At 53.0% G+C, this 14,169-nt stretch overlaps 1 protein-coding gene across 5 annotated transcripts in view; it reads right to left on the bottom strand.

Moving 5' to 3' along the window:
* LOC138746297 (lysoplasmalogenase TMEM86A-like) overlaps nucleotides 1-14,167 on the bottom strand; it is a 150,082-nt gene extending 135,915 nt beyond the window's left edge. For 3 of the 5 annotated variants that reach the window (XR_011346849.1, XM_069904524.1, XM_069904523.1), the window contains exons 1-3: nucleotides 14,074-14,166; nucleotides 5,277-5,466; nucleotides 4,723-4,890 (exon numbers count right to left, since the gene is read on the bottom strand). Coding sequence is in view for 4 of the 5 variants with exons in the window: in XM_069904524.1 (XP_069760625.1) it covers nucleotides 4,723-4,890; nucleotides 5,277-5,466; nucleotides 14,074-14,088 (373 nt within the window). In the remaining variant the exon portion in view is untranslated. Of the gene's footprint in view, nucleotides 1-3,845; nucleotides 4,891-5,276; nucleotides 5,467-14,073 lie in introns of those variants that run through there. The other 2 variants (XM_069904522.1, XM_069904521.1) reach the window with 2 other exon arrangements.
* Between the last annotated feature and the right edge of the window lie 2 nt (nucleotides 14,168-14,169).

Raw genomic sequence — 14,169 nt, 5'->3', positions numbered from 1 at the left:
TTACCCACGTTGGGGGTGCATGACGGGAATGTAATGTCTGGTCAGGGGACCGCCTGTAAACTTACCCACGTTGGGATGCACGACTGGAATGTAGTCTGGTCAGGGTTCCGCCTCGATTTACCCACGTTGGGGAGCACGACGGAAATGTAAAACCTGGTCAGGGAACCACCTGGACTTACCCAAGTTGTGGAGCACAACTGTAACGTAAAGGTGGGTCAGGGGACTGTTGGGACTTACCCACATTGGGGAGTACGACGGGAATGTAAAGTCTGGTCAGGAATCCACCTCAACATAACTATGTTGGGGTGCACGATGGGAATGTAAAGGCTGGTCAGGGTACCGTCTGGACTTACCCACGTTGGGGAGCACGACGGTATGTAAAGGCTGGTCAGGGGTTCACCTGGACTTACCCATGTTGGGGTGCATGACGGGAATGTAAAGGATGGTCAGGGGAATGCCTAGACTTACCCATGTTGGGGAGCACGACGGAAATGTAAAGGCTGGTCAGGAGACCGCCTGGACTTGCCCAAGTTGGGGAGCACGAGGGGAATGAAAAGTCTGGACATGGTACTGCCAGGACTTGCCCACGTTGGGGAACATGACGGGAATGTAAAGGCTGGGCAGTGGACCACCTGCAAACTTACCCACTTTGGGAAGAATGACGGTAATGTAAAGGCTGGTCAGGGGACTGCATGGACTTCCGTCGTTGGGGACCACGACACGAATGTAAAGGCTGGTCAGGGGATCGCCTTGACTTACCCACGTTGGGGAGCATACCGTCTGGACTTGCCCACTTTGAGGAGCACGACGGGAATTTAGTCTGGTCAATCTACCACCTGGACTTGCCTATGTTGGAGTGCGCAACGGGAATGTAAAGTCTAGTCAGGGGTCCGCCTGGACTTACCCATGTTGGGGAGCACAACGGGAATGTAAAGGCTGGTTAGGGGTCTGCCTGGACTTGCCCACATTGGGGAGCACGACGGGAATATAAAGGCTGGTCAGGAGACCGCCTGGACTGACCCACGTTGTGGAGCATGACGGGAATGTAAAGGCTTGTCAGGGGTCAGCCTGGACATACCAATGTTGGGGAACATGACGGAAATGTAAATCCTGGTCAGGGGACCGCCTGGACTTACCCATGTTGAGGACCACGACGGGAATGTAATGGCTGGTCAGGGGACCGCCTGTAAACTTACCCACTTTGTGGTGCATGAGTGGAATGTAGTCTGGTCAGGGGACCACCTGGACTTGCGTATGTTGGGGAGCACAACATGAATAAATATATGACTATGCCTGTATGAAAAATTGTAAATAAAATATTCCAAAAAAAAATTAGAGATCTTGTGGTTACGGATCCTCTTGGAACGAGTGATCACATTATGATTGAGTTTCTCATACAAATGGAGGGTATGATTGTTTAGAGCAAACTAAGAAAACTACAAAGCGATGAGGGGAGTTAGCCAGGGTAGATTGGGAATGCAGGCTGTATGTAGGGACAGTTGAGTAACAGTGGAAGACTTTCAAAGAGATATTTCATGGTGCTCCAGTTAAACCAAGGACAGTAAGGGTTCCTTGGAAGATGAGAAGGGGGAATAGATATTGGGTAATAAGGAAATGGCTGAGGCTTTAAATGACTATTCAAATACAAATGGAGGGTGAAATGAGGGTCTTGGCAGTGGAAGACATGTCTGCCATTCCAAAAACAGATGTTATGGATGTGATAGGAGGTGAGGACCTGATGTAATACGGTAGCTATCACTAAAGAGGAAGTACTGAGAAAACCTGAGGGTCTAAAGAGAAGACCCCTGGTCCTGTTGGAATGCATCCCATGGTATTGAATAGAATGACAGAAATTATAGCAAAGGCTTTGGTAATAATTTACCAAAATTCTCTGGACTCTGGGAAGGTCCTGGTGGATTGGATGATGGCAAATATCATCCACTCTTCAAAAAAGGATGTAGGCAAAAGGTAAAGAACTGTAGACCAGTTAGTTTAACATCTGTGGTTGGGAAAATGCTTGAAGCTGTCATTAAAGAAGAAATAGTGAGTTTAGTGAGTTATTTGTAGCAAAATGGATGCATCAGGTAGACGTACCATGGATTCAGCAAAGGTAGGTCATGTTTGACAAATTTACTGGTGATCTTTGAGGATATAACGAGGTGGTAGATGGAGTGCAGCAGGTGGACATTGAAAAGGTGCTACATAAAGATAAGGATGCTTGGAGTTGGGGGTGTTGTATTAGCATGGATAGAGGATTGGTTAACCAATAGAAAGCAGAGAGATGGTGAGTGGGGTACCGCAAGGGTTGGCCCTGGGCCCGCAACTGTTCACTATATCCATTAACTGTCTGGAAGAGGGGACAAAGCATAGTTTGCTGATAGCAGTAATTGAGGGGAAAGCAAAGTGTGCAGAGGATACAGAGAATCTGCCGAGAGATAGATTGGTTAAGTGAAAAGGCAAGAGTCTTGCAGATGGAGTACAATGTTGGTAATTGTGGAAGGAAAAATGTAAATCCATTTGTTATTTAAATGGTAACCGATTGCAGAATGCTGCTATGCAGAAGAACTTGGCAGTGTTTGTGCATGAATTGCAAAAGGTTGGTTTGTAGGTGATCAAGGTGACATTAAATGTTGGTTTTTGTTGCAAGAAGGATCAAATTTAGGAGCAGGGAGATTATACAGCAACTGTACAGGGCACTGGTGAGGCCACATTTGGAGTCCTACATGCAGTTCTGGCCTCCTTACTTGAGGATGTACTTGCTTTGGAGGTGGTGCAGAGGAGGTTCATCAGGTTAATTCCAGAGATGAATTAGCCTATGAGGAGACTACTTACTGGAATTTTGAAGAAAAAGAGATTTGTTGGTTTAAAATTATGAAAGACTTACCATATGTAATAGTTGAGTTTATTAACCAATTTTTAAGGTCCAATTTGGCTGTGGGGGGGGGTGGAGATTCTACTTTTACATGGATCATACTTTTGGTCAGGTCATTGGGAACTACAGTGGTAGGCAGCCAGGGAAAGGATCTAAGGTTGAGGCATTGGGAGCTTGGATGGGCAGACAGTCAGAGTGTCGGAGCCATGAATTATAGGAAACAGGTAGAAGAGGTCAGGCAAAGACTCGAGGGCAGCTGAGGGGCCAGAGTGACCATGAGGGCAATTCAGGTTCTATAAGCTGGGGGGGGGGGCATGGAGAGGTGAATGAGTGTAGGAGATTTGTCATGTTCCATGTAAAATAAAGATTTTGACTGCCAGACTGGGTGGGGAGAGGAGGTCCCAGCCTTGTGCAGTGGTGCAGTTTAAACTGGGTTAACAGTGGCGGAAATGCTGTCCTGTGGGTGTAACAGCTCAGAGAGCCCAGAGACGGGTGGCTGGGAGTTAGCAAGAATGGCCTTTCATTACCAGCAGGTGCTAGAGCGCAGACATGGCGATGAGCAGCTGGCCAGTGTAGTAGAAGGAAGTGACCAGGAGCGGGCTGTGTGGGACAGGGAACTGGAAGATGTGTGTGGACAGGATGATATTGGGGTCCAAGTGAGGAACTGCCTGGTTCCATGGTTGGGGAGAAATGGGAGGTCTCAGGGGCTCGAGGTGGGGAGGGTAGGATCTGGCAGGACCGAGGTACAAGGGAGTAGAACCTGCCAGATTCCCAGTCCAGGAATCACAGAATTGGTGGGATAACGCCAGGTCCCAGGGTTCAAGGTTGAGGAAGGTCCCTGGTGGTAAGGGTGGGGTCTCAGTCCCTAGGGTTGGGGAAAATCTCAGGGTCTGGAGTGGATGGGGCTGAGGATGTGGTGTATTTTTAAATAAGATGAATCAACAAATTCCTCCCACTCCATGCATTGGACCCATTTCCTCACATCTGCACTCTTTATTTTACTTGCTGGTAGAGTTTGATCAATTTAACAGAGGCCGGTGCTGGGATTTCTGTCTGGCAAATACTCCCACTGCATCAGTCCAACTGCTGGGGACAGGGATCCCTCACCATGGGGTGGGGGGACACTGAGGGGTGAGGGTGAGACCTGAGGGGTGAGCTGGGGGTGGAGGTGATGCCAAGGGCAGGATTGGGAGACACCAAGGGGCATGCTGGTCATAGGAGGTGGGGATAACACCGAGGGGTGGGCCAGGAATAGAGGTGACACCTAGAGCAGGGCAGGTTTGGTGGACTCTGAGGGGTGAGGGATGGTGACACTGAGGGGCAGGCTGCGGGTGAGGGTGTGGGTCGGGTTGGGATGCAGGTTTCAGAAGAGAAGGCTATTTCTGTGGTTGGGGTGGAGTTTGAGTTTCAGATGTCAGAGCAGATTTTGACTGCCAGACTGGGTGGGGAGAGGAGGTCCCAGCCTTGTGCAGTGGTGCAGTTTAAACTGGGTTAACAGTGGCGGAAATGCTGTCCTGTGGGTGTAACAGCTCAGAGAGCCCAGAGACGGGTGGCTGGGAGTTAGCAAGAATGGCCTTTCATTACCAGCAGGTGCTAGAGCGCAGACATGGCGATGAGCAGCTGGCCAGTGTAGTAGAAGGAAGTGACCAGGAGCGGGCTGTGTGGGACAGGGAACTGGAAGATGTGTGTGGACAGGATGATATTGGACATAGCGAGTATGATAGCCCCATACATTGCACATGAGCTGTTCCTGTGACGGGAATTCTTCCACCACGCCACTGCCCTCCAGACCATCAGCAAGACCATCAGTAAATAGGCAAGTGCCACAGGCTGGGTCACACCATGGATACCTGGATTTATCACGTAGCAACCTGTGGCAGCCATCAGACCGATCAGAGCTGCCAGGCATGTGTGGTCTACCTTCAGCCCAAATGCCACTGTGTACAGACAATAGGCAATCCCAAAGCAAATGACACCGTGAGTGAAGTGTTCATCTTTATAGAGTTGACACAGATCACCTGCAGGAAGACCGAGAAATAATCATTATCTGATGATCATTTACAATCTCCCCATCTCCTTCCTAACCTTAGCCCTCTTAAGTACATCACATACTTGAGTGAGTGTGTGACCTGGCAGTCAATGTCAACACAGCAGAATCTTAGAGGCTAATAAGAGGATCGCAGGTAAAATGTTCAGCTGTTGTTTCTGAAATGAATGGCCTTGAGACTAGAGAGACCGACCATCACATTTCCAACAATGATACAAGGTCTCTTACAAAGCCTGACTTTTTTCTCAAGGCAATTGAACCTTGGAGAGCTGAGGGAGGGAGGGAGGGAGGTGGAACAAGCAGTAAGGAGTAGAGAGTGCTGGATTACCAACTACCTGCTAATTTCTGGTGGCTCACCTGCGGCAGCAAAGCCCATGCCTGCCCCCAGCCTGAGCGAGAAGTCATTCCCATTCTGGCTCTCCAGGATCCGAGTTATGAGAACAATTACAGGCAGGCATCTGAGCAAAGCCTTCATATGGTCCGGGGGGTGTTGTGGTAATCCATACTCGTACCTGATCAAGAGAGCCAACACAAATGGCAACAGCATCTGCATTTAGAGAGATTGGTCAAAGATCAGGAGGCAGGTCACTACCAGGTGCCCAAGGATCACAAGATCTAGGACCAGAAGAAAGTTCATTGGACCATTGAGTCTGCTCCACCCTTCTAATCATAAGCTGATCCAGCCCCACTCCCTGGCTTTCTCCCTGTAATCTTAGATGCCCTGACTAATCAAATACCTGTCAATCTCTGCCTTAAATACATCCAATGATCTCACTTTCACAGCCGCTTGTGGCAACAAATTCCACAGACTCATGACCTTCTGACTAAATAAATTTTTCCATGTCCGTTTTAAATTGATGCCTTTTTATCCTGAAGTTATGCCCTCTTGTCCTAGACTCCCCCACCAGGGAAACGTCCTTGTCACATCTACTCTGTCCAAGCCTTTCAGCATTCGAAAAGCCTCTGAGGTCCCCCTTATCCTTTTGAACTAAAACAAGTACAGTCCAAAAGCTGACAATTGTTCCTTATAAACTAACCCTTTCATTCCTGATATCATTCTAGTAAATTAACCCTCTCCAATGCCAGTACGTCTTTTCTCAAATATGACACCCAAAACTATACATAGAGGTCTCACCAGTGCTTTATAGAGTCTCAACATTATCTCACTGTTCTTGTATGCTTACCCTCTTGAAATGAATACCAACATTGCATTTGCCAACTCAACCTGGAGGTCAAATTTAGACTATCCTGTATGAGGACTCCCAAATCCCTTTGTACCTTGGAATTTTCAATTTTCTCCCCATCTAAATAATAGTTTGTTCATCTAGTTCTTCTACCAAAGTTCATGACCGTATACCTTCCAACATTGTATTTCATCTGCCACCTCTTCGTCCGTTCTCCTAATCTAGCCAAGTCTTTCTTTTCAGTCTTCTCAGCACCACCTCCCCTACCACATATTTTGGTATCATCTGTTTACTTAAACACAAAGACATATATTCCATAATCCAAATCATTTATGTACAACATTAAAGGAATGGGACAGACAAGGATAGAGTGAACGTATGAGTCACATAAGGACTGAGTGGCAAAGGAATTGCATAATACATATGAATCTGATTGAGTGAGAAAGGAAAAGTTGCCCTTCTCAGTGTGATTGACAAAACAGTAATGCAAGTGAAACATGAAAGTCTGTGGACACTGTGATTGTAGTCAAATCACAGAAATGCTGGAGGAACTCAGCAGATCTTGCAGCGCACATAGGAGGTCAAGGTATATAATTGAAATTGCAGGCCTGAGCCCTCCTTAAAGGTATGGAAGGTGCAAGTCATCAACAGCAATGCAATATCCTGAGCACAGAACCAGGAGAAGATCATTCAGCCCATCCCAACAAATCTACCATTCAATGGGATAGTGACATATCATCCAACTTCTATATTCTGTTCCTGCCTTCTTTCCATACACCTTGGTCTCTTTATCCAGAAGAACAATATTCAACTCCTTCTTGAATATATTTAAGGAAATTAACACTGATCGTTAAACAGTAAATCACAATATGGACCCTTTGGCCCACAATGTTATAACAACATACACACCTACTCCACCATCCACCTAACCCTTTCCAACCTCACAGGCCATAACTCTCCACTTTTCTTACATCCATGTGCCTACCCAAATCTTGTACCAGCTTCCAACAACACCCCCCACGATGCATTCAAGGCATCCACTACTGTCTGAGTGAAAACCTACTTCTGACATCTCCCCTAAACGTTCCTCCACTCATCTTAAACAGATATCCACTAGTATTGCCCACGCACGTGAGAATTTACAATGACAAACTAATTTTCCTATCTGTCTGTCATCTGCCCATTACTTGCTATTCCTGATAAGACATAGGAGCAGAAATAGGCTACTCAGCCATTTGAGTTTGCCCCACCGTTCAATCATGAGCTGATCCATTGCCCCACTGGCCAGCTTCTCCCCATAACCTTCGATGCCCTGGCTAATCAATCTGTGCCTTAAATACACCCAATGACTGCCTCCACAACCACCAGTGGCAACAAATTCCACAGATTTACCACCCTCTGGCTGTAAAAGATCTTTGGCATCTTTGTTCTAAGCAGACACCTTTCAATCTTGAAGTTGTGCCCTCTTGTCCTGGACTCTGCTCAGCTGCCTTGCCAGAGGGATATAGATCAGTTGGAAAGTTGGGGAAAAATGGTACAGTAAATGGTGTAGCTTGATGCACACGGAAATGTTGGGATATGGCCACAGGTACTTGACAGTGGTGACACAGGTAGATGGGGGAACGAAGAGGTGTTTGGTAAGTATCTTCATAGGCTGAGGCATTGAGTATAGGAGTTGGAATATCATGTTGAATTGGTTAGTGTGCACTGAGAGAACTGTGTACAATCTTGACAGCCACACAAGGAAAGGTGTGGTGCCAATGGAAAGTGCAGTGAAAATTTATTGGGATGTACCCAGTCTTGGGTACGGTCCCACCAAGATCCTTTATCCATTGTGGTAAGATGTTGGTAATTTCGTACTCAAGCCCTCAACCAATTTGAGGTGAGCAGCATGGTTAGCGCAACGCTATTACAGCACCAGTGTCCTGGGTTTGCATTCGGCACTGTCATTGAGGTGTTTGTACATTTTCCCTGTGTCTGCGTGGGATTTCACTGTGGGCTCTGGTTTCCTCCCACTGTTCAAAACATACCAGGGGTTGTAGGTTAATTGGGTGTGATTGAGCAGCACAAGCTGGTGGCCAGAGGGCCTGTTACTGTGCTGAATGTCTACATGCACCACTTCCAATTTTTAGTCGCCTATGTGTGCAAAACCCTAACTTGTGCACATTTTTCCTTATGACAAGAACAGGTGCTAACTGAACGCTGATAAAACGGTATTAGCCTGTGTTAATATAATACAAGGATGATTGTATTCTATGCAGCATAATTATTCATACTATATTATTTTGGGGAACTTACCTTTTGTGCGCACATGAATTTTCTTTGTCTGCTGGCTGCCCAATGTGTGAGCGCACACATGCCCACAGCTTAGAGGGAACAGTGTCCATGTCCCACTGACTGGGTGCCCTCTCAGGAATACAGACACCCACACCCTGGGAACATTCCTGTTCTCCACTGTTTCACATCTGGGCATTCATCCCAAGTCCATACTGGGCGCCGACATGCCTCACACACTCAATACAGAACCCCACCCATCTCCTCACAACACAGTCCCAAACCCACCCACCCAACCTACCTACACACTCTCAACACAAAACCCCACCCATCTCCACACCACACAGACCCCCAGCCATCTCCTCACCACACAGACCCCCAGCCATCTCCTCACCACACAGACCCCCAGCCATCTCCTCACCACACAGACCCCCAGCCATCTCCTCACCACACAGACCCCCAGCCATCTCCTCACCACACAGACCCCCAGCCATCTCCTCACCACACAGACCCCCAGCCATCTCCTCACCACACAGACCCCCAGCCATCTCCTCACCACACAGACCCCCAGCCATCTCCTCACCACACAGACCCCCAGCCATCTCCTCACCACACAGACCCCCAGCCATCTCCTCACCACACAGACCCCCAGCCATCTCCTCACCACACAGACCCCCAGCCATCTCCTCACCACACAGACCCCCAGCCATCTCCTCACCACACAGACCCCCAGCCATCTCCTCACCACACAGACCCCCAGCCATCTCCTCACCACACAGACCCCCAGCCATCTCCTCACCACACAGACCCCCAGCCATCTCCTCACCACACAGACCCCCAGCCATCTCCTCACCACACAGACCCCCAGCCATCTCCTCACCACACAGACCCCCAGCCATCTCCTCACCACACAGACCCCCAGCCATCTCCTCACCACACAGACCCCCAGCCATCTCCTCACCACACAGACCCCCAGCCATCTCCTCACCACACAGACCCCCAGCCATCTCCTCACCACACAGACCCCCAGCCATCTCCTCACCACACAGACCCCCAGCCATCTCCTCACCACACAGACCCCCAGCCATCTCCTCACCACACAGACCCCCAGCCATCTCCTCACCACACAGACCCCCAGCCATCTCCTCACCACACAGACCCCCAGCCATCTCCTCACCACACAGACCCCCAGCCATCTCCTCACCACACAGACCCCCAGCCATCTCCTCACCACACAGACCCCCAGCCATCTCCTCTCCACACAGACCCCCAGCCATCTCCTCTCCACACAGACCCCCACCCATCACCTCACACCACAGATCCCCACCCATCACCTCACACCACAGACCCCCACCCATCACCACACACCACAGACCCCCACCCATCTCCTCACACCACAGACCCCCACCCATCTCCTCACACCACAGACCCCCACCCATCTCCTCACACCACAGACCCCCACCCATCTCCTCACACCACAGACCCCCACCCATCTCCTCACACCACAGACCCCCACCCATCTCCTCACAACACAGACCCCCCCATCTCCTCATAACACAGACCCCCACCCATCTCCTCGCTTAACGCAGACCCACCACCCAGCCCCTCACACCACAGACCCCCAGCCATCTCCTCACAACACAGACCCCCAGCCATCTCCTCACAACACAGACCCCCACCCATCACCTCACACCACAGACCCCCACCCATCACCTCACACCACAGACCCCCACCCATCACCTCACACCACAGACCCCCACCCATCTCCTCACACCACAGACCCCCACCCATCTCCTCACACCACAGACCCCCACCCATCTCCTCACACCACAGACCCCCACCCATCTCCTCACACCACAGACCCCCACCCATCTCCTCACACCACAGACCCCCACCCATCTCCTCACAACACAGACCCCCCCCATCTCCTCACAACACAGACCCCCACCCATCACCTCACAACACAGACCCCCACCCATCACCTCACACCACAGACCCCCACCCATCTCCTCGCTTAACGCAGACCCCCCACCCAGCCCCTCACACCAGACCCCCAGCCATCTCCTCACAACACAGACCCCCAGCCATCTCCTCACAACACAGACCCCCACCCATCACCTCACAACACAGACCCCCACCCATCACCTCACAACACAGACCCCCACCCATCACCTCACACCACAGACCCCCACCCATCACCTCACACCACAGACCCCCACCCATCTCCTCACACCACAGACCCCCACCCATCTCCTCACACCACAGATCCCCACCCATCTCCTCACACCACAGACCCCCACCCATCTCCTCACAACACAGACCCCCCCCATCTCCTCACAACACAGACCCCCACCCATCTCCTCGCTTAACGCAGACCCCCCACCCAGCCCCTCACACCACAGACCCCCAGCCATCTCCTCACAACACAGACCCCCAGCCATCTCCTCACAACACAGACCCCCACCCATCACCTCACAACACAGACCTCCACCCATCACCTCACACCACAGACCCCCACCCATCTCCTCACACCACAGACCCCCACCCATCTCCTCACACCACAGACCCCCACCCATCTCCTCACACCACAGACCCCCACCCATCTCCTCACAACACAGACCCCCCCATCTCCTCACAACACAGACCCCCACCCATCACCTCACACCACAGACCCCCACCCATCTCCTCACACCACAGACCCCCAGCCATCTCCTCACAACACAGACCACCAGCCATCTCCTCACAACACAGACCCCCACCCATCACCTCACAACACAGACCCCCACCCATCACCTCACACCACAGACCCCCACCCATCACCTCACACCACAGACCCCCACCCATCTCCTCACACCACAGACCCCCAGCCATCTCCTCACAACACAGACCCCCACCCATCTCCTCACACCACAGACCCCCACCCATCTCCTCACACCACAGACCCCCACCCATCTCCTCACACCACAGACCCCCACCCATCTCCTCACAACACAGACCCCCACCCATCTCCTCACAACACAGACCCCCACCCATCTCCTCACAACACAGACCCCCACCTATCTCCTCACAACACAGACCCCCCCCATCTCCTCACAACACAGACCCCCACCCATCTCCTCGCTTAACGCAGACCCCCCACCCAGCCCCTCACACCACAGACCCCCAGCCATCTCCTCACAACACAGACCCCCACCCATCACCTCACAACACAGACCCCCACCCATCACCTCACACCACAGACCCCCACCCATCACCTCACACCACAGACCCCCACCCATCTCCTCACACCACAGACCCCCACCCATCTCCTCACACCACAGACCCCCACCCATCTCCTCACACCACAGACCCCCACCCATCTCCTCACACCACAGACCCCCACCCATCTCCTCACACCACAGACCCCCACCCATCTCCTCACAACACAGACCCCCCCCATCTCCTCACAACACAGACCCCCACCCATCACCTCACAACACAGACCCCCACCCATCACCTCACACCACAGACCCCCACCCATCACCTCACACCACAGACCCCCACCCATCTCCTCACACCACAGACCCCCAGCCATCTCCTCACAACACAGACCCCCACCCATCTCCTCACACCACAGACCCCCACCCATCTCCTCACACCACAGACCCCCACCCATCTCCTCACACCACAGACCCCCACCCATCTCCTCACAACACAGACCCCCCCCATCTCCTCACAACACAGACCCCCACCCATCTCCTCGCTTAACGCAGACCCCCCACCCAGCCCCTCACACCACAGACCCCCAGCCATCTCCTCACAACACAGACCCCCAGCCATCACCTCACAACACAGACCCCCACCCATCACCTCACACCACAGACCCCCACCCATCTCCTCACACCACAGACCCCCACCCATCTCCTCACACCACAGACCCCCACCCATCTCCTCACACCACAGACCCCCACCCATCTCCTCACAACACAGACCCCCCCCATCTCCTCACACCACAGACCCCCACCCATCTCCTCACACCACAGACCCCCACCCATCTCCTCACAACACAGACCCCCACCCATCTCCTCGCTTAACGCAGACCCCCCACCCAGCCCCTCACACCACAGACCCCCAGCCATCTCCTCACAACACAGACCCCCAGCCATCTCCTCACAACACAGACCCCCAGCCATCTCCTCACAACACAGACCCCCAGCCATCTCCTCACAACACAGACCCCCACCCATCACCTCACAACACAGAACCCCACCCATCACCTCACACCACAGACCCCCACCCATCACCTCACACCACACACCCCCACCCATCTCCTCACACCACAGACCCCCACCCATCTCCTCACACCACAGACCCCCAGTCATCTCCTCACAACACAGACCCCCACCCATCTCCTCACACCACAGACCCCCACCCATCTCCTCACACCACAGACCCCCACCCATCTCCTCACACCACAGACCCCCACCCATCTCCTCACAACACAGACCCCCCCCATCTCCTCACAACACAGACCCCCACCCATCTCCTCGCTTAACGCAGACCCCCCACCCAGCCCCTCACACCACAGACCCCCAGCCATCTCCTCACAACACAGACCCCCAGCCATCTCCTCACAACACAGACCCCCACCCATCACCTCACAACACAGACCCCCACCCATCACCTCACACCACAGACCCCCACCCATCACCTCACACCACAGACCCCCACCCATCTCCTCACACCACAGACCCCCACCCATCTCCTCACACCACAGACCCCCACCCATCTCCTCACACCACAGACCCCCACCCATCTCCTCACAACACAGACCCCCCCCATCTCCTCACACCACAGACCCCCACCCATCTCCTCACAACACAGACCCCCACCCATCTCCTCGCTTAACGCAGACCCCCCACCCAGCCCCTCACACCACAGACCCCCAGCCATCTCACAACACAGACCCCCAGCCATCTCCTCACAACACAGACCCCCAGCCATCTCCTCACAACACAGACCCCCAGCCATCTCCTCACAACACAGACCCCCACCCATCACCTCACAACACAGAACCCCACCCATCACCTCACACCACAGACCCCCACCCATCACCTCACACCACAGACCCCCACCCATCTCCTCACACCACAGACCCCCACCCATCTCCTCACACCACAGACCCCCACCCATCTCCTCACACCACAGACCCCCACCCATCTCCTCACACCACAGACCCCCACCCATCTCCTCACACCACAGACCCCCACCCATCTCCTCACAACACAGACCCCCGCCCATCTCCTCACAACACAGACCCCCACCCATCTCCTCACACCACAGACCCCCACCCATCTACTCACAACACAGACCCCCACCCATCTCCTCACAACACAGACCCCCCCCATCTCCTCACACCACAGACCCCCACCCATCTCCTCACAACACAGACCCCCGCCCATCTCCTCACAACACAGACCCCCACCCATCTCCTCACACCACAGACCCCCACCCATCTACTCACAACACAGACCCCCACCCATCTCCTCACAACACAGACCCCCCCCATCTCCTCACAACACAGACCCCCACCCAGCCCCTCACACCCCCCCCCCACCGGTCCGGCCGGGCACACCCTGGGGTAATCTGTGGGCTCTGGGCCCCGGGACTCAGGGGCAGCCCGAGGCCCTGACACGATCCGGGGGAACGGGGCTTACCTGCTTCAGCTCCATCCCGCTGCTCCGCCCGCTGTTCCCATGGCGACGGTAGGTTCACGGGGGCCCGTCGTTCCCATGGCGACGGTAGGTTCACGG

Source organism: Narcine bancroftii, chromosome 11, assembly GCF_036971445.1.
Source record: "Narcine bancroftii isolate sNarBan1 chromosome 11, sNarBan1.hap1, whole genome shotgun sequence".
Lineage (NCBI taxonomy): Eukaryota > Metazoa > Chordata > Chondrichthyes > Torpediniformes > Narcinidae > Narcine > Narcine bancroftii.
Note: the sequence above shows the minus strand (reverse complement) of the source record. Positions and strands in the feature narration are given on the sequence as shown.